At 42.2% G+C, this 26,723-nt stretch overlaps 1 protein-coding gene across 3 annotated transcripts in view; it reads left to right on the forward strand.

Moving 5' to 3' along the window:
* The window catches only part of TSPAN4 (tetraspanin 4), a 461,954-nt gene that overhangs the window by 136,857 nt on the left and 298,374 nt on the right, over positions 1 to 26,723 (forward strand). For all 3 annotated transcript variants that reach the window (XM_061380322.1, XM_061380323.1, XM_061380321.1), the window contains one exon: positions 26,167 to 26,248. Coding sequence is in view for 1 of the 3 variants with exons in the window: in XM_061380321.1 (XP_061236305.1) it covers positions 26,167 to 26,248 (82 nt within the window). In the remaining 2 variants the exon portion in view is untranslated. The remainder of the gene's footprint in view (positions 1 to 26,166; positions 26,249 to 26,723) is intronic.

Genomic DNA, 26,723 nt, shown 5'->3' on the forward strand with positions numbered 1-26,723 from the left:
TTGGTCAGGAGTGAGGATGTACCCTGGAGAAAGGAGTACGAGGCAAATACTTGGCCAACCCTCTTCTCGTCCCCAGCCTTGCCTCTGGTTACTCTTGCTTCTGGGTATCTCCTCCAGCAGGAGCTGCTGTGTGTTTGGCTCTACACAGGGACTGATGGCTGCGTGGTGACAGGCAGGAGGAGAGGTGAGGGCAGTGCTGCTGTCTGATGTACATGCCCACAGCAGGGGTTGTCCTTGGCCAAGTGCATCCAGGGTGTTTGTGTAAGAACTGAAATGCAGTCAAGGCTGGTTAGATCAGCATAAGACTAATTTTAAATCCCAGATACGCTGCCAGTCTTATGCTGCATAACATCAGCCATTCTGCTCCCTTTTGTCTTGCTGCAGCTTCATCATTCCCTTTCAGAGTTGTCCCTCTGTTGCTCAGTGGAATTCCTGGGTGACTGGTTTTTGTCCCTAAGCCCACCTGTGTGCTTGCAGTTAGTGTCCTGGAAATGTTTGCCCTTGTCAGATCTGTCCCTCTCATTCAGCCAGCTACAGAGCTTGGCAGATCTAGGCCTCCTGCCAATGCTTTTGTGGTGCTGTGGTCTCTCAAGCAAAAAGCCACTCTTTCCTGTAGGTAGCACAGGCCGACAGATGTTCTGAATTCTGCTTTTGTCCCTGCCTGGCTGTCTTGGAGACAGAAAAGGCACACTGAATCCAGTGCTGATGCAAGAGATGTCTGCTGGGATCTGGCAAAGGTCACACAAAAACTGTGGAAGGAGGATATAATGCCATGTTTATTTCATCCCTACCTCCACCCCCAGCTTGAGATGATACAGGGAGGAACCACTCTTGGTATTTCAGATCCTCAGAATGTAAATTAACTTTGTTCTGCCCTGGCTCCTCTTTCTCTTGAAGGCTGTGTCAGCACTTGTGTTCTCCATGCCTGAGTTTAAACAAAAATCTGTGGGTTTCAGGGTTAGCAAGATGCTCTGAGGAGCTGTGACTGTTCATTCCTCTCATTGCTGGGGGAATGACTGTCCCCTTGGCTAACACCAGAGCTGGAACTCTGTTGCTTAGTGAGAGCCTCTGGTTTGAGTTGAAAAGACTCCCTTTTGCAGATAATTTTTGCTGGGGTAAAAAACCCAAACCCCAAACATCCACAAACTAAAAGAGCTGTAATGACCTTGTGTCTCCTGTGAGTACAAGGGGACCTACAGCACAGTCTGAAGAGCAGGTGTTACTCCAGAATCATTGCCACAGCTTGTGCTGGTTAAACGATTTGGAGCCAATTTGCAACCCCACCCCTTTTGTTTGCTGAATGCAGGTGAGATACTGGCATGATTCTCCTGGTGCCATGCTGTGGAGCACCACTTTTATGCTGTTGTCTTTACCCAGAAAATTACTGACCATAAAACCAGCTTTATGGTGTGGTGCTGTTTGTTTGTGGAGTTGGTTTTTGTTGTTGTTGTTGTTTGTTTTGCTTTGTTTTGGTTTGGTTTTGTTGGTTGGGTTTGTTTTGGTGTTTTTTTTGGAAGCTTGCACCATAATACAGCAAATGAAACAGGGGTGTTCTGTGTGCAGGGGATTATTTAAGGTCCTAATGCCTATTCAAAGCTGTTGGTTAATTGAACATCACAGAGTTTGGCCTGATCTGCCAAATACAAACAGGGTAATAATTTTTATTTATTTCACAGGATTAAATTCTGACCCTTGGTCATATTTATTGACTGCATGTCTTGGGGCTCAGCGGTTTTAACATTTGATAGTAAATTCTTAACATCATGCTGAGAAAAAGAGGGAAAGGTAGGAGTTTTAAAATACTTCTCTGTGCATCCTCATCATCCTTCTGCACTGAAGAAGCATTTGCTTCTTCACCAAATTGTTGTCATTCTTGCACAAGAAGTCTGTTTCCAGCAGATGTCTAGGCATGCTAAATTGTAGTAGGTCCATTGCTCTTTGGTAGTGTTTCCTCTTTAAAGTGCTAGACAAAGAGTGCTTAAACCTTCAAATCAAGGAACAGTGTTCAGAAGTGCTTAAATGATTTAGTAGTGCGGTTCCTTTTGGCTTCTAGTCAGACTTTGTGGTCTTTAATCTTTTTAGGTGCTTAAAAGACACGTTTTCTTTCCCTCCCCAAGGGTTTGCTGAATCTGTCTCTCCTAAGTACTAACATGGCCCCATTAACTATGGTTTTGAAGTACTGTCCAGCCTCCAATATGTTATCACAAGAGGCTAGTACAGAAGAGATCAGTGTCTGCATCTTACAGGTGGGCTGTTAAGACGTGAGGGAGTCAGACTGATTTGCTCATGACTATACACGGTGGGTTTTGAAGCATAGATACCCAGGTCCAGCACTGCATTCCAGAGCAGGAGATTGCTTGGCTTCTTTACAGGGAGGTTCTAAGTGTTCTGTGACATGCTTTGCTGAGTCAGGGCATTGGGCTTTTCCTTATGTAGTCTGTTTTTCCCCACATACAGCTACTTGCCAAAATTGCTAAGGTTTTGCTATAAGCGAAAATGTTGGCGTCAAAACCTCTCAGGATTGCAGTCTGATGAATTATTCTGTGTGCTGAGAAGAGGAAGATAAGGAACAGGCAGAGGAAGAGGCATTTAAGTACAGTATTCTGCATATATCATTTGTAGTTTCACTCATGATGATACTTCACTGCTCTGACAGTGGAAAAGCATACAATGTACAAACTCACCGGTGTTACGCTTTTTCTGTAGACAGCCCTTCCATTAATGGTGGCTCTGTCATAGTAAGACCATGTTGGGTGAGGTTTAGATCAGCTCTGAAGGGCTCACCTATACAACTTGGGATCTTTGAGTGTGGATGGGGATTATAGTGAATTTAATCAAGCAAAGATGGAGTGAGTTTGAAAAGATTCTTGCTTCAAATTTTCTTGAGCTGCTGCTGCTTTGGGATGCAGGGATGGCTTGTAATTGTTTGGAAGAGCTGTAGCCTTGCTCTTAGGAGAGCGGTGAGGTTTCTGAGGAGAATTTCATTTTGGGGCAGAGGGAAAGCCTCAGCACTGGCTTAGATTTTATGCCTGGTGTTTGCTTTCTGTAAAAGATTGTCTTTCTGCAGCTTGTGCTGTGAACAGTCTTCACATGGGGAGAAGGACTGGGTGGAACATAGGAACAGCTTTTCAAATAAGAACTTAATTATAAATATTTAGAAAAAAAATCCAGAGTTAATTATTTCTTGGCAGTTTTTCACAATAGAATCAGTGTTCATTATTTTGCCTTTTGTATGCTTTTTACCTTGGTGTGTTTTGTTTTGGGGTGTTTTTTTTTTTTTTTTTTTTTTTTTGAGGTTTTGGTTGCTGCTACTGCTGCTGTTTCTTTCTCTTTGTGCTGATGGGTCCTTGGTTAGCGAAGATGTTTTGTGTTGGCTTCACAATGATGTGTGTCCCAGGGACCGTGTGTTTCAGTTATCTGGTCTGGGCCAATTGAACAGCTGTAGTCCTCTGGCAGGATGTGTTTCTGAAATGAAAAATATGGTTCTAATTTATTTTTGTTTATTTTAAATCCTGTTTGGCAGTCACCGTTTTATACTTATTACAGTCTGATTATTGATAGTGGCAAAACGAATTTGCTTGAAGTTTAAAAAACCTGCAGTATGGCTTTTTTTTTGTAAGGGAAAATATTCTTACTGTTTTGAAATATTTTAGAATGCTTTTTGATTGTCTATTGTATGTTGCTTTATTTGAGATTATTGAGTTTACTCCCCAGAGTTGTTCAGAGGAGCACTTGCATACCAAAGCTGATCCCCTTGGCCATGTTACTAGTGCCTCTGTAAAACATATTTAAGAAAGGGTAAAAACCACCACACGGGCAGAGGAGGTGGTGGTGAGACAGTGAGAACAGCAGAGGAGGCACCAAGGTAAGGGTGGAAGAAGAGGAGAAGGTTCTCCATGGTGAAGCACTTATTACTTGCAGCCTGTGAAAGATGCACATAGCAAGAGATGAATATTGCCAAAGGAACTGCTGGCTGTGGAGTACCCATGCTGGAGCAGAGGAGAAGTATGAGAAGGAACAGTAGAGAAGAGCTGTTGTGTACTGACCATATATTTTCATCAATGGCAGAGACAGTGGGATTGAGTGCACTGTCAGCAGCTTTGTGGATGACACCAAGCTGAGTGGTGTGGTTGACACACCTGACGGATAGGATGCATTCAGAGGGACCTGAACAAGCTCAAGAAGTGGGCCCATGTGAACCTCATATGGTTCAACAATGCCAAGTTGGAGGGTCCTGCACCTGGACTGTGGCAACCTTCATTATCAGTAGAGTCTGGGGGGTGAAGGAATGAGAGCAGCCCTGAGGAAAAGGACTTGGATTTACTGGTGGATGAAAAGACGGACATGAGCTGATAATGTATGCTTGCAGCCCATAAAGCCAACCATATCCTGGGATGCATCAAAGCAAGTGAGACCAGCAGGTCAAGGGAGGTGATTCTGCCCCTCTGCTCTGTTGAGAACTCACCTGGAGTACTGTATGCAGCTGTGGAATCTTTAGTACAGGAGAAACTGGGACCTGTTGGAGCAGGTCCAGATGAGGGCAACAAGAATGATCAGTGAGAGGGAACACCTCTCCTATGAGGAAAGGCTGAGAGAGAGAGTTGGGGTTGTTCTGCCTGGAGAAGAGAAGGCCCTGGAGCAACCTTACTGTAGCCTTTCAGTACTTGAAGGGGCCTTATAACAAAGATGGGGACAGACTTTTTAGTAGGGCCTGTAGTGATAGAACAAGGGGTAATGGATTTAATCTGAAAGCACATAGGTTCAAACTAGATATAAGGAAGAAGGTTTTTTATGATGAGGGTGGTGAAACACTGAAAGAGGTTTCCTGGAGAGGTGATGGATGCCTCATCCCTGGAAGCAGTCATGGTCATATTGGACGAGACTCTGAGCAACCTCATCTAGTTGCAAGGAGGGTTGGACTAGATGACCTTTAAAGGTCCATTCCAACCCAAACCATTCTATGATTCTGTGACCATAGTCCCCATTCCCCTGTGCTGCTTGCGGTGGGGCATGGAGTCTGAAGAAAAAGAGTTTAGTTGACCATGGAAGACAGGAGAGGAAAGATGGTGTTTTAATGAATGTCTTTTTGTTGCTTACTACCGGAATCTATTTTACTTGGCAATAAGTTAAGTAATTTTTTTTCAAGTTGCATTTGTTACTGCCTGCAACAGGAATTGGAAAGCAATCTCTCTGTCTTTATCTTGACCCACAGGCTTTCTCGTTCCTTTTCTTATTCTTTTGTCCACATCCTTCTGAGTGAGTGCCTGCCTGGGTGGGTTGTTTGGCTCTTACCCATGGCTAACCCACCACAGTGGGCAAGAGGCTTACGATCAAACTACACTGGTCTCACACTTGAGCACTGTTCTCCAGTGCAGCTGTGCTGGCTCATTTAAATGAACCTCTGTAGCAACATGATGCTCAGTGCTGCCTCCATGACTTCACCTGTTTGGTTGTCCAGTGTCCTAATAGGGTTTGCAATGAAAGCAGCCTGCCCCTTTTTTGCTCTCCTCACAGCTAACTCAAGGTATTTCCAACAATGTCTGTATCTACTGAGCTTTACTTATGGTATTCTACCATGTATGTGCTATCATTGTATTTCTTGCAAAGGTCTTATATTGGATGCAAATGGGAAACTTGCAGTCTTTTGCACTTGCAAATAGGTGAGAGGAACTTGCTGGCTTATCTGCAATCAGAGGGGTGCATCTCTCAGCCAAATAATTTGGTAAGATGCTGTCTTTGTTATGAAGGAGGGTGGAAGCTGTCTTTGGCTACTTAGAGATGGAAGTTGGGCTCCATACAGCATTGCTGATCTCAGGAGATCAAATCAAATGAAATCATGAGATTCTCTACCAAGCAAATTTGTTTCAAATATAATTTCCTTTTTTTTTTTTCCTTTTCTGCTGTATTTGCAGAAGAGGGATGTTGGCAGTGATGACAGTTAGTGTACATACAAATTTATTCACTTTCATAGACTTCCCTGCATGCTGAGACTCTTCCATTTTTCTTTCTTCACCAGTAAAGTAGGTGCCACCCACCTTCCTTATGATCTTGAGTTTTGACTCTCCTGACTTGGCACTTTTTCTCATCTATAGCCCTTTGGTATGTGGAATAAAAAACCTGAGAAGAGTACAGAAGAAGGTGCAGGACAAAAATGACAGAGCTTGAATGTGTTGGACACAGGTGCGTCTTAAGATAGAATAAAAGATCTTTGTTCTTTCTCCCTCGTGGAGAAAGATGCCCAAGTCAGATAATTAAGGTGTGTTTTGCTTCAGGGTTCTACACGGAACTCTACTTGAATTAGCAGGCCTAAAAATAATAGAGCTGGAGAAGCTACTCACTTCACTTCAAGGACTCTTGCAGTGTCCTGCAAGTGCTAAATGCTGTGATCCATGATTTATTTCTGAGAGCTGGCAATGCTGTTACGTGGTTATATCAGTCATAGTCTCTGTACTCCCTACCATGCCTTCCAGCTGTGACCCTCCTGTCAGGAGAAAGTAACCATGTACACGATCCACATCCAAATACAGCAAGGATTTTTCCTCGTGAGTTATATTGATTTTGCAAATATGCATTCAATTAGCACAGTCTAGTAATTCTAAAGATGTGTTTATTTAGCTGTCTGTGCCCTTGTTGCTAATGCATACTGTATGGCATTGTGCTAGGAGTTGGGTGACCTTCGATTTTCTTTGTAGGCTATAAATCAGGGCCATTGTAGGCTGGTTGCTTGTTTTCCCATATATTAAGACAGCTCTGTTATCCTCGTAATAACATACTGATTTATTCAGTAATAATTGCTTCTCTTAGTAAAGCAGACTGTCTCATCTCATAAATACAAGCAGGCTTAATAGATTTCCAGGAGGAAGTGTACATTCACCTAGGCTTCTGGTTAACTTGGTCTGAAGACCCTCATTCAGCAGTTCCTGGTCCTAGCCCTTAATTTTTGACTTCTGCCGGAGTACATTGTCAGAAATTATAATGCTTTTGTTGAGGGTCTGAAGTGACAAAGTACTGCGTGGTTTATTAATTTGTGGCAGCGATGAATTAGTCTTTGTAATAAATTATGCAGCTTTTCTTCAGTTTGCATTTTTTCCCATCTTTAGCCTCAATGTGCCCTTTCTGCTATTTTAACAGTTCCTTTCCATGAATGGAAAGCATGTTCCTATATACAGTGATTATATCTGGTAAATCAGGCAGTTTAAAGTTTGCAGTATTAAGCTTCGTATGCAGGAGAACATGTTCTATAGGCTTCCAATAGGACTAATGGTCATCAGATTTATGGTTTTTTTATGATTTCTTTTTTAAAGATATTTTAAAATATCTTTGACATTGGAGAATGTGACTTTTGAATTTCCTTCTAGTAGACTGCAACTCTTGGGCTAGTTGGCCATGACTGCAAGACCTAAGAAGACTTGAATGGCTTAAAACCTCCTTGGCAGCCTAACGCTACAGATCTGTTTTAGGGTTGCTTGTGAGACAAAAATTAAAATTAAATGAAACTTAATTTTCAAATTATTGGGTTTTTTTTTAATTTGAAAACAGTTGGTTTGAGAAGGGAATAAAGTAAATCTCTTTGGGCTCACATCCTCATTTTCTATTCTGTAGCTACGTTTGTTCTTTAAGGATGTAAAAGTCAGGCAGCTTGTTACGTAATGTAGCCTTAGCATACGTGTATGTATGAAAATAAAATATTTTGCCTTGAAACACTTTGTAAGCATTGCCTTTGCTGTAGACCAAGTAAATGGTGTTAGTTTCCCTGATGTTTTCTATTAGTGGCCAATGCTGTATATCTCATAGAGAATTAGTAGTCTGTTGCAGTGGGAGTACCAAGGACTTTTGGTTTAACACGTTTACTTTCCTTTTATAACAAACCCCAAACAAACAGAGGTATGCGTGTATTTTGTCAGATTACTCCAAAAGAGTCAAGGATGTGGGTGCCGTAACATTGTGTACCTGGGGCACAAAACCTGCTGTGGTGAGACTGCTGGCAACCAGCCACTCTGTACTGTAAAGTCAGTACAGCTGGAGGCATGTTTGAGGGGAAATAGAGTCCCTCCACACCATGCAGCTGGACAGGGGTGCTTACGAGTGAGAAGACTTTCAATTAGACATCAGGTCTTGGCTAGTTCTGGTGTAAGGTGGAGCAACTACAGGGCTGACTACAGTGCTGCTGTGGTTCTTACACACTTGGCAGCACCATCTCTCTTTCTTTAACGAGTCCCCCCTTGCAGGTAGATGTCTGGTGCTGCAAGCAGCATTGCCTCATGCAAGATATACGGTTTTTCCCAGACCCAGTTGTTATGACTCCCCCAAAACAGCAACTCATTGATTCAGAATCTTGACTTGCTGCTAAATTTGTGTGCCACAGGCTTGGATGCCCGTGTCTGCCAGCATCACATGTCTGGCTGCTTCTTAGTTGTTAGGGGTTTGGTAGATGCTAAACTCTGAGTAATGCGCTTGAAGTGAGCAGACAGTTGCAAGCGTCCCAAGCATGTGAAAATCTGCTTGCCAAGTGTTGCAAGTGCTTTTGTAAGCCCCAAACATCTTGCATTTATATTCTTTCTGTGAATACAGAAAAAAAAATAATCATAAGATTTGGAACTGATTAAAAGAGAGAAGGAATATAGTTGTTTAGATAACCAGGTGGGTTCAGCAAACCCATTTACTAGAGTTAATTTTGCCCGTAGCCATATTTGTACTATTGGCAAAGTAACAGTCCTATTACAGGGAAGTGTTTTTACTCAGTTCTCAGCTGGGCACAGAAGCTGTATGAGGGCAGGAAGGAAGGAGGTAGTTTTTGAAAACAGAATTTGCAATGGTTAGGTGTTCCTGTACTCTTCATGAGTGGCTGCTGTGCTTTGCAGTGCTGCAGAAGTGGCACGTGATAAAGAACGTTGTGGTCATTTGTATGTTTGTGGTTCTTTACTTTGCTTGGAATTTTAAAATTCTTTAATACTTTCAAAATATAAAGAGATGTGCAAGTTTTTCAGTTGCGTTGAAATTTAATGTCATGATATATATTAAAGCAGTTTTGGGAAGGAAACCTAAAGTCACTCAGTGGATGTAGGTATTTTGGTGCAGCCCTCAGTGCTGAATCCCATCATAGCAGGGCTCAGTTCATCAAAGTAGAATTAATCTGATCCATCTCTAGCTGTCTAAACTTAAAGCATCTAGGCCAGAAAGTGCTTCAGTCCAGCTATTTTGGGTGCCTATTTTAGGTTTGTTAAGTCATGCTCTGATGATGTCTGTCGCCACTAGCTGCAGGGTACATAGGGAACTAGTTTGGATGCTTTGCCTGAGTTCAGCCTTGGGGTAACCCACAGTACAAGAGAGCTTGCACCCTCATGGTGTCATTTAAGACAGCATTGGTGTGTTGCTGGTTGATAAAATTTCCACTCAGAACAGTGCTTGGGCACCTCCTTCTACCCAAACAGGCACGTGTTACTGGAATAAGGCTTTCAGCTTTTACCAGATGCCCCCTCTGGCTCCAGCTGTGTCAGCTAGGATGTCAGTACCTGTCATTGCTTCTCAGGGCCTGTGATGGTCCCACAGGGATGTGACAGTAGGGCAGTCTGTAGTAAGCTGGATTGATCGGTTTAATGCAAACAGTTTGGAGCTTTTAGTTTAATCTGTCCTGATGGATTTTACCCAAAGCCGATCCAGCAGCACTTGCATGAAAGCTTCCACCAGCAGAGAGAAAGCAGCAACCACTGGACAATAACTTCAGTGGCACGACAGCATGTAAAAGGAATGTCTTTCTGCAGTCTGAACAAAGAAGATGAGGAGTCTCAGCCTGGTTTCCATCCACTGGACTGTGCTGTTCTCTAGCTCCTGTCTCATCTGAAGCCTTCAGTGGTGTTAAAACACTGTTGCCCATCAGCTGTGGATGCGTGATAGAGTGCTGACCTCTCTTGCTCTGCCAAGCTGAGTAACATGAACCATCAGGGTATGGGGGCAGGTGTAATACATACCAAGGGGGACTTCAGACAGGAAAGCACTGAGGAGGACTACCTCTCTCAGATGTAGTGAGCACATATAGATAACAAAGTTGGTTTTACCAGGGGGATTTGTGAGAACAAACTACAAGTTTACTATAGATGTTAGCAGATGATTTCTGTGCTTGTACATACTCCTGCAGAGTCATTTTGATTTCTCGGGCTTTACAGTTGCAGATGTAGTGAAGCTATAAACACTCTAATCTCTCTCCTTAATTCAGAATTTGGGCTCCTCCGTGCTCCATTAAATCCCACATTTAACTTTATTTTGAAGAGTTTTAGTCATAGGAACAGTGTTGGGGACAGAAATGGTACATTTAGTTCTGCTGAATGGATATGGTATTAGATTGACAGTCCCTGTCAGTGTGTAATTGCAGATTAATGGGATGTAGTATGTCATTATGGCAGCTCAATAATGCAAGTTTCGGAGCTGTGCACAAGTCCAGGTTTTCATTTCTTGTTAGAGTGTGCTACTCTGACCTGCTGTGCACCATTTTCTCCCAGATCTCTTGTGGCAGAGAATAAGGATGTTTACAGCTGAGGTACTTAATGACCCCAGGAATATGATGCAAGACTAGCAGTGTAATTTAAAGTGTATGAGGAGATGGGGAAGAACTGATACAATATGAGAATGGTGGAATCCAGCAATATGCTCTAAGGAATGAGATATGTATAAAAAACTTTATATTGTGAAATGAGCAGCCTTCTGCACAACATCTGCCAGTGGATGGGAAAGTATTATTTGTGTCCAAAATGAATATAGAGTTGCTGAGCTTTACTAACCAGACCATGAAGTCAAGGGAGGGACCATGTTAATGGACTAGAAAACAAGGACATTGCATGAATCGGTTATTGAAGTACTGAAGTAACTTTCCCAGTTATTGCCAAGTTGAGCCTCTATCAGATAGTACTTTAATACTTCATGTCTTGCAGCAGACACCTCGTGCTGAGCTGGTTGATTTGAAGGTGTTCTGAGAACCATCTTGAGACATTTACCTACCTAAAAAGTAGCATTTACCTACCTAAAAAGTAGCATTTACCTACCTAAAAAGCAGCCTCCTTGTGTCTGCAGATGAAAATATTGCTGTTTGAGAACTGAATAGATTGTAGTTTGACCCTGACTAAGGAACCAAACAGGTGTTAGAAAGGGCTTCATCACTTTAAGATGTAGTCGACCTTCAATTTGTCTTTGCTCATAAAGTAGCCTGTGCAGACAGTGCAGTCTGGACTGTCATAAGATAGAATGGATTTTTTTTTTTCATTTGTGGGAGTGGGCAGAGGGGAGGTATTTATCCCCCCATCTGACTGAAGTCACATGGAGAAAACATTAGCTATGTCAGACTGAAAGAAATGGCTTGGAAACCTCTGTGGCAAGCACAGAAATGCTTCCTCCTTGATAGATTTCAAGGCAGCAGTTATAGTGCTGGTTAAAGGACACTGAGAAGAAGAGAGAGCCCACAGCTGGGGAGTTGCAGATGCATTTGACAGATTTGCTGAGAATTTTTCCTCATGCTATAAAAAGTATGGCTTCCACTGCATTTACTTGTGATGCACCATTTTTAATGTTTCCGATGCTAGGGTATTTTACATGTCCGTTTTGTTTTTTGTCATAGTGTAAGTGGAAACTGGCAGGGCTTACCAAGTCATTACTCGGAGGATACCGAGTCTGTTGTTAAAGCTGCTGACCCAGAGGGGCTGGGGGTGCTTCTAGGCAGAAGGAGCATGTCTCTTAATAATTTGATCTAGTATGACCTTGACTGTGCTTCTGTATGTGAGAGAGTATTGAGGATATGTGAAGGGCTCCATTGCTCCTGTGCAAAGAACAGATATACTAGTACCATGCCCAAGCCTCCATGTCAGAGTAGCAGCCTATGGAGAGTGTTGTCTATTGCTTCCTGTTCCCTACAAGTAGGTGAAGGTGAAGCATCAAAATGCGGAGAGTGGGGTAAGCAGGCTCTTCCTCCTCTCTGTTGGCCTGCATGCCTAAGTGCATCTGGGAAAGGATAGTGAGCAATCAACCCATCTGGGCTAGATGTAATGCCACCCATCAGGTAACAGGGATATGGTCTGTGATTCCTACAGGGCCCAGGGCCCAAAGGTGTTCCTTTGGACATAGCCATGACAAGAAGGAGGTGACTCTCCACAGCCATCTGCCAGAATTTACTGCCTTACAGGTCTGTGTGTATGAGTACTCCCTCATCTGCTCCAGGCATGATCAGGTTGCCTAGGTCAGGTCAACGATTTGTGCTGTTTTATACTATCACTGATAATATATTTTTCCTAAATGTAAGTAAGCAATTTTGACAAAAACAGCTTTTCAGGGAAAAAAAAAATCTGGGAAAGGAGTCTGTGATGGCCTCAGATTCAGAACTCCCTGCTCTCTGCTCAGGGCTTGTTTGACAGCAATGGGTGAACTAAATATTTGTGCATTTACAGTTTGCAGAAAAATAGTAAATTCTTAGAGATAATGAATATATGTGTATATATATATATATGTGAATATATATATATGTATATCCACAGAACCACCAGCCTACTTCAAAAGAGTGGTAAGATCCTAATAATGCCTTTGTTTAAAAGGACCTCAACACTAAATCACCCATAGAACTGAGGAAAGTATTTATCGTTTAGTACCATGCTGCCAGATTTAGTAGTATGAAAATAAGTCATTCATCTGTAATGCAAATGTTGATGTCTGATTAATAGAGAAAATAACATGAGCAATTGATCTGCAAGGGAATAGATCATTATAAATGTAAATTAGATCATCAAAGGATAAGACACACAGAAATAAAAGTACCCCAAAACATGATTAATTATTGAAGTTCCAGTAAAAAAGTAATCTGTAACAATAGAGTCCTTGGAAGACATGTCATATGATTCATCAAAATTCTGGACAGGGTTATTTTTACAATCCCAAAATTGATTAGCTTCATTATAAATATAATGGGGGCATTTATTCCACCCAAGATAGCTTGCTATTTTAGGGACAGAGCACAGCCTTAACACTAAACGGACTCAGTTCTGATTTATGCACATCTGATTTTGCTGTAGTATATAGTTTGCTTGGGTAAGTCAGGAAATACCTGCTTGCATTTTTCAGGGAGGAATGTAGGTTTAACATTAATACATATTTTTACCTGCATATGTTCTTCATCACCCCAAGATATAGTGTTGGAGGAAAGACTGTCTTTCTGGTCAGGGCACAGAGTTTTGTCAAAAATTAGTTCCTGTTTTTGCCTCTCAGAAAAATTTTCAGGGGACCTTGGGCAGATCACTTTATCTCTCGAGGGTTTGTTCTGCACCTTGGTTTTGAATGCTTCAGCTTACTGGTGTATAGCATGAAATTACTTAAAAGGTCTTCATTTCAAGTAGTGCTAGAAACCTACCCTTGTAAAATCCTGGTCACTTTTTAAAAGCTCCATTTAAGATGTTATTATTTTCTAACAAAACAGGGCTTACTGACCACCAAGTGCTGTTAAATACTTGAGTGACTTCATACTTTCAAGGTACACAGTATTTTATCACTGTTTGTAAATTAAAGGCCAGGATCATAATCTGCATCTTTCCTGAGGTTCAATTTTCCATCTTGCTATTATTAGAGACCAACTTGGGAACTTGGCAGTTTTCCCCCTTTCTATTAAAAGTAGACTGGATGTGCTCTACTGCAGTAGTTTAAGTGCAGTTTGTATGGCATCGTGGTGGTATGCTGAGCACCGCAGAACTGGCCTTGTGCAGCACCCTGCAAGGTCAGTTGGAGTCTGAGATCTGTTGCTGGAATGAGTACTTGAAAGAGTGTCAGAGGGAGGAATAATACGAGAAACATCTTTGAAGCTGGTACTGGCAAGGTGGCCCATTGGCAGCCTAGGAATTCCTTATAGCAAGGGTCCAGAAAAAACAGACAGGAAACTTTTGTATACAGGGCAGGTTGACAGGATCATTGAAAGTGAGAAAGAATCCAAACAACCGTCTCTTCTGTTCAGTTTTTTTATTTGAGGAAAGAAAATTTTCTAAGTATTATTTTGTGAATAAGTATTATCCAGGAAATGCTGTATCTGTCCCTACTTTCATCTTCTTAATAGAAACGAGTCATATAACCCCAGTCTAGGTTAGCCTCTGGGTTAGAAAGTGTCTTGAAACAAATTTTGCATGCTGCTCATCTTATTAGACTTATACGCTACTTTATCTGCCACATCTTTATGTGTATGACAGCTAGCAGAGAGTCCCAAGAGCTGGTTATGTTAGGAAGTCACACGGTCACCTCTCTTGAGCTTCAGTTTTCTCTGGTTTAGCACCTTAGTGTTCAGTTCTGATAGTTTTTCCTCCTTTGAAGGAGAGCAAGATTGAAATCTGTAAAAGGTGTGTCTCCTGGCTGTCAACAACCACTGAATATTGACTGGTTCCCTACAGGAATCGGCACTTCAACCATGGCTTGAGATTGTTCTCCAAAAAGTGTGCCTTCACTGTGAACCACAGTCAGTAGTTTTTATTCCTCCTGAATATTAGTTTGAGCCCTGGAAGACTTACCTTTTGCAAATAGCACTGGAATGTAGCTGCTTGTGGTGCAAATTTCTGTAGCTGAGAAGGCCACCTGATGGTAAGTGTTTCTGCTTCTTCATTCAGTGAAATGGCTTTGAGGCATTTCTTACAGGAATTTAGTTAGAATATTGTATTAGTACCTTTGTGCTCTTGAGGCTCCAACAGCTAGATTTAATGCTGTAGAACAAATACAGAAAACCCGAGAAACGAGGAACAGTAGCCTGCCAGGAAAAAACACTTTTGCATCTTTATACTGTCATTATCTCTTAAAAAACAACCCTTCAGGCCTGATTCTTGTGTACAGAACTCCTATATAGGAAAAAAACATTGGTCTTGACTAACCCTTCATTTTGAGCTTCTGAGCCTTTGGTGGTTCTAGCTAGTCACTTCTATTACTGTAAGCATCTAAGTTTAAATAGTAGTCTTTTTAACCGCATTCTGAGGAAGGATGAGTGCAGTGCCCTATTCTAAGGACCTGGCAATATAAACAGAAATTGTTGAGTATGTATTTTCCTGGGTTCCCTCGGCGCTGTAGAGAGAGCCCTGAAGGGAGAAGGGCAGCTGAATGTTGGTAACTGGTATTAAAAACTAGCAGACAGGGAGAGATACATGAATGCAAGATACATAGGGCTGTTAAGTGAGGGAGCAGACTGTGAACCCAATTTATGCCAGTGGCATGAGGAATGAAATGAGAAAGGTGGCACTCAGTAGTTTCCCTTGGCTCTTCATAAATTTCAAGTGTCTGCCTTGCCTTTTTTAGTAGCTTGTAAAATGCAACCCTGGGATTTTTTGGAAGATGAGCTGGTGAAAGTGATGGGGAATGAGAGAAGAAATTTCCTCATTCTGGCCTTCATTTCCCAGATCTTCAACGATCTGTTAGTCAATTAACTGGAGGTCAGATATATCGGTAGGCTTTTAAAATGTTACACTCCAGGAAAGTATATTATTCAACTTATCTTGTCTGCATCTTCTGAACCACACTTGGAGTGGCAATATTTCAGGTTCGCAGTGATGAAGGAGAGGGTTTAATTTTTCAGTGCCTTCTGTGCAGAATGACATTTATGCTTTTTACATTTCTGTATTTTTGGTTAGGAATGTAAGTTGCTGTTTAAAACAAGCACTTGGAGATGAGTTGATTTCTAGAAATCATTTTAAATAAGGGGAAGAGGAGAGGCAGACTTTTGGTGTTCCTACTGTGGATTACTTGGCTTAAGTCTGGAGGGCTCGTGACTGGTACTTGTGATGTTCCTCATCAGCATCCTCATCCTGTCCCACATTATCCAATGCTTCCTCAATCTGGGGACTTCCACCAGTGTTGTCATCTCATGAGGCTGCAGAGCACTGGGGGCTGAGACTTTTATAGCTTTGTGCTCAGCACATATGTAATGCAAAATAACCATGTGCTCCCAGAGGGCAAATGTTAAGTGCTAAAGAGAAGTTACCAGTGAGGCCTAAGCAGTTGCTTTGCAAAGCAAATAGTATGAATTGTTTTTTAAATGTGGGCAGTCCTTTCCCACTTCATCCTCAAGGTGATATGCAGCCCTCTAAAAACTGAAGCCTGGGTTCATTTATCATTGACTTCTCAAGTCATCCAAGAGGCCTGTTGCGTCTCTGTACATTGTATGTTTTGATCCATCCTTGTAGGAGGGTGGCGAGAGCACCAGCATCATGTATGGATTTGCTTTGCTTTTAAATAGCTGAAGGTTGTTCCTTGTGATCTGGTTATAAATTCTCTGGAGCTTAGTGAAGGAGTTTGACAAACATCTTGGCCTTTCCATGGGGATTTCTACATGACCAATAGCTCATTTGCAGTATATAGTTTTGACCAGTTAGAAGAGTGTCCATTCTTCTTCCTGACAATCTGAATTCCAGGCAGATAAGGTCTCAGCTTTTCACTGTTTTCTCTGTACCTAGTATGAAGTAGCTGTTTTTCAAGATGGTGTTTTTAAATGGTGTAGTCAACCTACAAACCTCTCAGGCATAGTTATCTACACGAGGTAGGAGAAATCTCTTTTTAAAAGCATTAATGAAATTCATTAACTTCAGTAAACTGTCCTCAATGTTTGTATAGGTGAGACCTCATTACCCTCAGGACTGCTCAGTAAATGATTCTCAGGCCAACATTAACATTCCCATTTCAGTGACCTGCTGGATTGGCTATGTACAGATTACCAATGCTCCTGTTTCTTCCATGCCCACTGGAGGCCTTTTATTCCCCAGGTGCTACTTATTTCTGCTTGCCCTGAGGCAGTGAACTCTCCCAGCCTTGCTCTAGCCTTTGGTCCTGTGCAGGCCTTGGTGTACCTCTGTGTTCCTCATTGCCCTCAGAAATTCAGGATTTTTGTAGCCCCTTTTCATGGAAAACAGTGCAACCCTGACTCCAGCTTTCAGGGATCGTACTCTGGAGGCTTCCCAAACCTCCATGTGTGGAACTCTGGCTTTCTCCCTGGCTGGCACGGCAGCATCTCCACTCTCTGTCTAATTACAGATAACGGCATCTCAAGTTGAGCTCTCTCTGTTTATTAGGGAAACAGTCCAACACTCTCTCAGTGGTGTTGATTGACCCAGGCCATCTGATTGTCTTTGGCTGGACAGGAGAACTTCGGTGGGGATTTTGTGCTTCAAGGTGAGAGAACATGCTCTCATGGGAGCCGCTGAGCTGCTTCTTCAGGAAGAGCTGCTTGCGACTGGCCAGATGATTCTGTAGGGAAGGCAGAAAACTAGTAGGAGTCGATGACCAGAGTCGCACTGCAGCAGAAGCTTGAATGAGTTACTTAGGTCCACGCTAATGCTATGGAGGTTTTGGTGAGTATCTGAAATGTCTTCAATTCCATGCTTAGGTTGAGAAACACCTAGGCTAGCCTTCTCCCTCCTGTCTTGTGTATGCCATCTAGTTGTGTACTTGTTAGTGAAAGTGCTGCTTCTGAATGTATGTGCATGTGTGAGGGTCGTCAGCTCTCACTAAAGTGGGAATGTCATCCTGTCCAGCACTATGCCCATATTAATAGTAGTCACGCTAAAGGAGGAGGCAGGAACTATTTTATTGATTTCTAAAACAGTTAAACTCTTTTAATATAAGGGCAGCTGCTTAAAAGCTGTATGTGTCAGCCCTCTCAGTTTCACTCCACTGGCATCACAGCTTTCTAAAAACAAAAGCCTCATGCAGTCTAGGGACTTTAGTGCTGAACTTTTAATAACTGTGATGAAGTGCTGTTCAGGACAGCAGGTAATTGGCTGGTGTGTAACCCAAAATGTTTCTACAGGAGCATGTGGGTGAAAAGCAGTTAGTACTAATTAAATAATTGCTTCTATTAAGCTGAACATAATTAATGCAACTTAGATAATAGAGGAAGGTATGTTGGTGAATTAACTGCTGTGGGTTTGGGGTAGAATTTTAGTGATTTACTTTGTGGCCAAGAAGAAAGCATCAGGAAATACTGCTACAAAACAACTGAACTGAAAAGGGATCACCTTGCAGTATGCATGGCTGCGTATTAAACTGGTGCTGAAAGCTTTTTATACTTCCACAAGGTTGTATGGCAGATTATAGTTAGAGCTGGGAGGGAGTATGTTTATTGGGAGGGGTTGTTTTGTTTTGTTTTTCTAATTATTATGTTTGGTTGATTATTTATTTATTGTCTCAAGAAGCTTTTAAGACTTGGAAAACTTGAATGTACTTACAAGGTTGTGTCATTGCCCAAAGTGTCCCAGTAGTCCAAAGACTCTCACCTACTCTCTCTTAGAGTTTTAAGTGCCTGGGGCCAAGGGCAGGTTCAGGGCCATGTGCTTAGCTCCAAGCTTGAGTGTAGATTGCTTTGCAGTGGAAGGGGAGCCAGGAGCCAAAGGTCACAGCAAGGCAGGCAGGGCACTGCCTTCATCGCAGATTTGGAAAGTCCCTCTGCACCTGAATAAGAGGAGCAGGCAAGTTCAGTGATGGTAACCAAGAGGCTGGCCAAGAGTGCAGTGATTCGATGCATAGGGATGAGGCAGGTCCAAGATGAAGCTAGGGTGTTGCAGTCGGGGTCAGCAAGGTGGAGGGCCAGGCACAAGCTTGTGTGAACTCAAGCAAGTCTATAGAAAAGGGGGGAAGGCCCTGCTGGAGGTATCCATAGAGCTTTCTCACACATACCTGTTTCATAGCAGTCTAGTCTCAGCTTGTGTTTATGTTGTTCCAGGGCTGAGCTTGAGCATGGGCACCCAGACCCTCAGGAGAGGGGAGAGAGGTTGCAGAGCCTCTTCAGCACCCAGTTAAAAAAGCCAAACAAATAAACAGCTTTCTAAGATCTTCCCACACGGAAAAAGAGAGCTGCATCCTTTTCACCTAATGTTGCCAGTGCTGGGCTGGCCAGGTCATTCTCTAGGACTGGAATAACCACATCCAATATTCTGCTTGTCAGACTCAGAGATCTCAGCTTGAACCTGTCATCTACTCCCAAAACTAATATCTTGCTATTCCTGAGATCAATATCTTGCGTATGAGGGCTTTGGTAGTTCTTGGCTGGGGTTGGATTTTTTTCCTATTCCTTTTTTATTATACCTGAAATTTCAGCCTGGAGCTGGAAAAACTTTATGAATGCCAGGCAAATGATAAAACTCTCTTTAATTTGGCTCAACGTTTGTGAGTGTTGTGTATCATCATGGGAAAGAATGTATTCATCTCCTGTGTGGTACTGTAATGACAGTGAAAAGTGTGCATTCAACCTTAGGTTGAAATCTTCTGTGTTTTAAATGCTTGTACCTAGTAAAAAAAGCCCAACTGAAGCAGGCATAATGGAGTGGCTGGGGCAGGATGAAATCTTTATCACTAATAGAATCATAGAATAGTTAGGGTTGGAAAGGACCTTAAGATCATAAAGTTCCAATCCCCCTGACATGGGCAGGGACACCTCATACTAAACCATATCACCCAAGGCCTCATCCAACCTGGCCTTGAAAACAAATGAGGACAAACAAAAGGGTGTCCCTCAGGCACAAGCAGAAAGCATCCAAACTCCTTCATTTCACAGTGCCTTGTTCCTGAGAGATTGTCTAAAAACTCCTGTTGCTGGCACCAGTGCTGGGTATTGTGGGACTGATGCTCAGTGAATTCCTTGTAATTCTGTCCTTGCCATTGCTGCTGTTGGGGCTGAATCACAATAGTTTGGTTGTCAGTGGAAGCTGGAGAGAAGGACAGGTGTGGTCCTAGGCTAATTTTCTCCTTGTTCTCACCTGTCTATCTGTTCCCCTCTCAGAGGTTTGGAAACCTCTGAGACAACTCAGCTGGAGTGAAGGATTTACCTGCCTTGTCTTGTTATTTTGAATGTCTTCTAGGTATCAGCTAAGATCAAAATCCCTCAAGTGTTTTTTAGATAAATGGCTTGCGGTTTGTAAGCAAAAGATTAAATTGTCTTGACATTTTATAATCTTCATGTTTTCACATGTTGAAGCTTAAATGTACTGCAAAAGGCCCCTGTCATTTCTCTGAAGTCTGATGGGTCTCAGTGGACAGGAATAATATCCTCACTGCCTTGCAGTCCCATTTCTGTATCTGGTCCTGCAACCTTTAGGAGCCTCATACAAAGCTTTGTTGTCCTCAGGACCGTGCTGGCTTCTAGACAGTTTAGGCATACCTGTTACTAAATTATATCCAATGACAAGATACGATAAGATCAAATATGGCTTTATTCTCTGGAATATCTCAGCTAAGATTTGTTTGAGAGTAGAGTTGGGTGACTTCTCAATCAATACTGTCCAATTTTCCCATGGTACTGCCTCTCTGAGCTGCTGGAATTTATTATTTGTTTAATGAGTTTCTCAGCCTTAGCTTTAATCTTATTTACTTGTGAACTGTATACAGCATTGACACAAATAATTTCTATGCCAAGCCAATATGCCGTGCAAGGGAAAACATATTCAGATGGCTGTGTTGGATTTTGGCGCCTGTGAAGCTCATCATTCCTGCCTTTTCTTATCAAATAGGAGGCTGAAGTATTCTGGTACCATGCAGCCCATCAGGAGTAGATGTATTTCTGTCAAGGGAATGAAAGAAAATTCAGTTCCTTTCTCTTTCTGCTCTGGTGCTCCAGGAGATGCAGAGAAGAGAAATGTGATCCCTGAGGATCTCTGCAGAGAGAGAAAGAAAAGAATATATAGAGAAGGTGGAAATCAGCTACAGGATGCCATACCTTGAGGAATTCTGTATTCAATTGACTTTTGATACCTCAGGCTTTAAATTGTCTTTTGGTAGTAGGCATTGCAGATGATGCTCTCTTCAGGCAGCAGACAGCACCACATGGGATTTCCAGTAACTTGTGGGTGTGGTGTGTTGCCAATGATCAGTCAAGTTCTTATACCAAAATTACTTTTTTTATATTCTCTTTGTCCATGTAAATGTCAGAATTATTGGTTCTTTATTGGTGGTAGAAGCATTTTGTCAATCTCCTCCCCCCCCCCCCCCCAATGAAAAAAATCCGATTAATAGTGCTGAAAGGAAATGTTTCACAAAGGACTGGAAAATGTACCTGTTTTGAATCCTGGTGGACAGATAGACCCTTCAGTGTGCCAGTATGGTTTTTTTAAATTGACTTTTGACAAGTCTTATATTGATAAGGACTCACACATCAGGGGAGATGAGGAGGCAATGACTATCTGGCTGTGTGAGATTGTGTGAGATATACCTGTGCATGGGAGAGACTGGTGGTAGTGGTACATAATCCTTGTTTAAAAACGCTCTCAGGTGGGAGCTACCTTCAAAAGGCTACTAGTTAGAGCTTCTCTCCAGCTGCAAGTGCAATGACTGTGGCATACATTGCTGGTGTTCAGATGTTTCATAACCCAGGTTTGCAGTGTTCCCTACTCATTTCGGTTGCCTGGCTGAACCTGTCAGTTTGTTCAGACCTGCTCTTAGTTCTGAGTTTCAGCCGAAGATGAACCTTGGTACCAGATCAGGGAAGTCTTGAGCTAGAGATGTCTTCCCTCACAGGAGAGACAGTGTCCTGTTAGTTGCCTTTAGGGCATAATGGAAATGATTTGTTTAATCTGATCTGTTTAACCTTGGCCATGCTGCCACTGCCCTTCAGTTTTCTGGTTTACATTTGTGACATTTTTTCTTCCGCCTGGAAACTGAGCTTGCTTCTTCAGTTGGAGTGGCTGCTGAGGAGCAATGAATTCTGCCTTTGTACCAGGCTTTTAAAGAAATTATTTATGATTCTAAGATGATTGGATATGTTTCAGTGTCAGCACTGGGTATGCATTTTTAAGAATGCTGTTGAGACTCTCATGTAAGATACCAGCTAAGCATGTTTCTAGGAAGTTAATTTATAGTATTAAAGTTCTGAGTTCTCTGATATTAAATAAAACCTTTCAATGAATTTATCAAAACCTTTTCGGCCCTTTCTTCCTTCCAGAATAGGCAGAATTTAATAAAAACACCAAGCAAAGGAACAGAATCATGTTTTGGACCTTACATCTTGCATCTCTTTTGTTTTAACTGGGACTGGTTAGGCAGAATACATAATCATAAGCTCACAGGCTTGATTTTTGCTGAAGGGAGGTTCTGTAGCAGAGTTTGGAAAGTCACAGTGTGACTGATGTCAATAAGTCAGAAGCTGCATAGGCTTTGAGCTTGTTATCTGCAATAATGTGAATTAACTTCAGTTAACAATGAACAGCCATAGTAATAGGCTAACAGAGCATCCAGATTTAAAAAAAATGTAGTTGATGATAAGGGAGATATTGATATTTTTTTTTTACCCTTTGAAGGTAAATGAGAGGTTTACTGACCACCTCTGTGCTTAACATTGTCGTGCAGCCAGGAGGGTTTAAAAATTTTTCAACAGAATGTATCCTGACATTCCTTACTAGTCCAGTTTTCTGGCAGACATAAAAAAAAGAAGTTCATAAACCAAAAAGATTAAAAACTGTGAAAAGGGAAGAAGCCGTTTCATTAATGTTGCCTGTAGTCATGTTCCGTGAGGTGGGCAGTAGAGCTGCTCCTCTGCTTCAGGCAAGAGTCTGGAGTTTAATTCTGGTCTACATGCCTGGTCAGTTGTATCTTTGTATTTCAATCTCTGTGCTAAAATGCAACAGGATATACAGCAGAGGAGTTGAAGTTGTGGTGATCTTTAAGAATATAAGTCAAGCAACTTCTGTCTCTAAGAATGTAAGTCAAGCTACGTCAAGCGATACATAAGACTTTCTTGGACTAGAAACAAAGCTGAAATTTTGGGTTAGGTACATTATAGAAACAATTCCTTAAAGTTTAATTCTACTCAAATTCTTGTTGTTTTGCTTCTTTGGCATTTTGAAACTGGAACAAGCATGGAATTCTGCTTGTTCTAAGTTGAAAATGAAAATACACATTTGTCCCACTGAGTACTCTCAAGATGTCCTGATGTTCATTCCTCACTTCTATAAAAGCCTCTGTTGAGAGCTGCTGGGAAATGAGTTTGGACATATTCTTCCCATTGTGAATAACTTGTTCCTGTAATGTGGGTGCACTTTGCCTTGAAGACATTGGGGGGGAAAGCAGATTTTGTATCTTGCATGACACTTTGAGTTCATGCCTGATGCAGTAATACTGTTCTAAGCAGCAGAAGTTTTCAAAAGTGGGTAAAGACTCATCAGTGCAATCAGTGTTTCACAGTATCCATTCTCTTACAGGATTACATCTTACTTGAAAAGTCTGCTAATGCTGTACTTGAACTGTTTAATTTATGAAACAGTTTTTTTTCCTTCTCCATACTTCTCCTGAACTGAGTATGCTTAAATGGGAAGGAATGGCCCTATTTCTTCTGCATGTCTAACCTAATTAATCTGTTTAATTTATTCAGTAATTGGAACATACAGATTTATTTTTTTTTACTCACAAAGTAGAAGATGGGAATGCTAAACATCAGTGTTTGTTCTTGTAGAGTCTGCCTGGTTGAATAAATCACATCCTCTGGTGCCATCCTATTCACTTGAAGCAGGTGTTTGAAATTCACCATTTTGGTTGAGTTCGAACTGAAGGCAAGGAAAGCATACTGGGAAAATAAGTGCCAAAAGCCTTGTAGGCCTGTTGGAAGAGTTAAACCACTCTCTGATCTCAGTGGTTTCAATCAGGCTATAAGGTCTTTAAGCTTCTTGTTTTTGAAGATTAGTCTGAACTCTTAATTGTCCATTCCTGATGGTTTCTATTGCTCCAGGTTCACTAATTCTGCCTTAATAACTACAGCAATCATTGCAGTGGCATAAAACCTTGTTATTCTGCTTGTAACATTATCCGCTTTAAAAGCTTTCCCTTCAAAGCCTTTCAGCCAGTTCAGAATTGGGATGATGGGGGTGAGTACACTGGACAGAGCTAAGCAGAGCCATAGCACTTGGTTCTCTGGGCTCTTGGAGGAAAGGAAGTGTCACAAGCCACCATTTCACTATAACCCGCTGGTAGCAAGCTGGTGGAGTGTCGATTTCCGGCTGGTTTGCTTTATAATAGGATCTAACATATGCTCCTGCCAGGTGCCCTGTGGGCTTTGAAAAGAGTGCTTGTGCAGTTTGGAAGCACCACACATTTGTACCTGAGTCTTACTGTGACACCTTGGAGGTCTTGTCCAGGCGCCTCTCTCTGGAAGGACCTGCGCCAAGAAGCAGCCCCGGCTCCCCCCGGGCCTTACCCAGAGCCGCATGATGGACAGGGGGTGGTAAAGCACCATCTGGGGAGAGCGAACGGCCGAGCGCGGGAAACCGGTCTGGGCGTGAGGCGGCCGCGGGCCTGTGTGGGGAAGGCACCTCAGCAGCTCAGGGTTCAGCTCCTTTTGGTTATCACCCTCACAGGAGGAGCCGGGCCATGGTACCTACCCGGCGCAAAGTTATCTCCTCTGTTCGCGCCAGGAAGGATACAGCAACCCAGACGGAGCTGTCATGAAAATGTGCAGCCACCCGGATCTCAGGCTGGAAGGAGTGCCAGGGCTTCCCGCTGGTATCAGGTGGTGGTAGGGACAGCAGGTGTGTCAGATGTGACCAGGTGGACAATCTGCTCAGCCTGGTGGCAGAGATGAAAGAGGAAGAAGAAACATTAAGAAATATCAGGGAGTTAGAGAGGGACATAGACTGGTGGGGCCAGGCTCTGGCCTCCCGGACAGCCAGCAGAAAGAAAAGATCCAGGGGCTCCTGAATCCTCCCCCTGCCAGACTGAAGGCAGTATCTCAAGGGATAGGAGTGAATGGATGCAAGTCCACTCTAGGGTGGCAAGTGAAACCCCTTCTTGCTCACCTCACCCTCCCCTGGGGTCTCTGCACAACAGGTATGAGGCTCTGGATGTGGATGGCCAGTCAATGGATGAGAAGGATGAAGGTCCATCCACACCAGAGGTGGTGACAAGGTAAGGAAGGCGTCTGCCCCGTATTGCAACCACCTCCATGAAGAAGAATAGAACGGTTATAGTTGTAGGCGACTCCCTCCTGAGAGGACCAGAGGGTCCAATATGCCAAGCCCCTCTCACAGGGCAGTCTGCTCTCTCTTTGGGGCCTGGGTTAATGACGTTGCTAGGAGAATCCCTAGTCTGGTACTGTCCTTGGAGTATGACCCATTGCTGTTCTTCCATGAGGGTAGATGAAACTGCAACCAAAAGTCCAAGGGATCTCAAAAGACACTTGAGGGCCTTGGGATGGCTGGTAAGGGCATCTGAGGCACAGGTTATCTTCTCTCTTTCCAGTTGTGTGCAGCAACATTAGAAGAAATAGACGGACTGCTGTGTGCAGTCATCTCATTATTGTGTGCAGTATGGTCTCACTAATGACACCTTTTGATGTTCTATTTGATTTTTTTTAAAATATATTTAATTTTTTAGTTTATTAAAACCCTTCAAATTTCTGTATGCATGAGATGTTGGGGAGATCTATTTTCATTTACAAATATAAATAGAAAACTAGTCTTTGTGGTTATAAAGAAAAAGATCAAAAGCATAACATTCTGGCAGGCCAATATATTAGGTAATGAGATTCTAATGCTCAATGTTTTATGAAAACACAATGTTAGGAAGCTGATTTTTTATTTTTCTTTAGATTAACTTGGCAGTATTAGTTTATTTTCTGTTCTTCCAACAAACTTCCATCCCCCCCCCAATAATGGATTTGTACATTACGTATTCTGAATGTGTGGAATTCACATCTGCATCTTTTTTGAGTCTCGAGTCCATGAAGTGCTCCTATCTGATCCAGTGTTTTATGTGATTCAAATTATGCAAAGAAGCTGATAATGCTACCCTGTTCTAATTAAGTGCTTGAACATGGGCCTGAGTGGAAGCATGCTGTGTGGGTTTGGAAGTGCTTGTGGGAGAAAGGAGCTTAAGTCCCATTAAGAGTGAAGAGCTTGATCCCGCCAGCTTGAGAATGTGATGTTTCCCCTATGCTCTGCTTCTGCTGCCATCAGCAGGTGTTGTCATTCCTATGACTTCATGAGCCAACCTATGGACTTTGTGCACCATCCCTTTACAGTCACACTAATGAAAACTCTTATATCTCACTGAGTTTTTCTGTATTATGTTTCAATCCAGTGATTTTAGTCCAGTTAATGAGAGGGTCTCTTTCGTACTTCCTGAAAGATATGGTTAGAGAAAGCTGTTTTCCCTATATTATGCAAAGGATATATGACTTCTGATACACAGGTTCCTGTTTTGCAGGTCCACAGTTTACTGGTTGCGGAGAGGCCACCTTGTCAACTGGGATCACATCAAGTGCACTAAGCTCCTGTTCCTGCCTCAGGTACATGAATTTATTGATCTAAAATAAAGTTCTGAATGAGCAATTGCATTTGAACTTAAGGCCTCAGTGAATGGCTTTTTAAAGAGTAGAAAATGCAATCTGCAGAAGCTATTATAATTAATAAAATGGGTCAGGCTGCTAACAAAGGTGTTGCTTACTGATAGTGTGGACTGTTTCCTTATTTCCCTTAGAGTATTATGGCCTGGAAAGACATTGTATTGAGCCCTTTGGGTGAGGAAACTTGAAGTGGTATTAAATTATTATCCTAGGATCCTCTTTTTTTCCCTAGGATTACTGGCAAACTAATCTAATTTGAGTAATTTTGGTACTGTTTATATGAGTACTGAGAGCAACCTTGTTCTTTCCGAGCCAGCTCAATTATTTCCATTTATGAAGAAGGCTGGTATATTATGAATCTTCATGGTTTAAGAAAGAAAATAAATCCTGTCTAATGAAGTCATGTGTGAAATCTGTC

This window comes from Neopsephotus bourkii, unplaced genomic scaffold (assembly GCF_033783945.1).
Source record: "Neopsephotus bourkii isolate Nb327-2 ecotype Australia unplaced genomic scaffold, CSIRO-AGI_Nbou_v1 NB_1792, whole genome shotgun sequence".
NCBI classification, from domain to species: Eukaryota; Metazoa; Chordata; class Aves; order Psittaciformes; family Psittacidae; genus Neopsephotus; species Neopsephotus bourkii.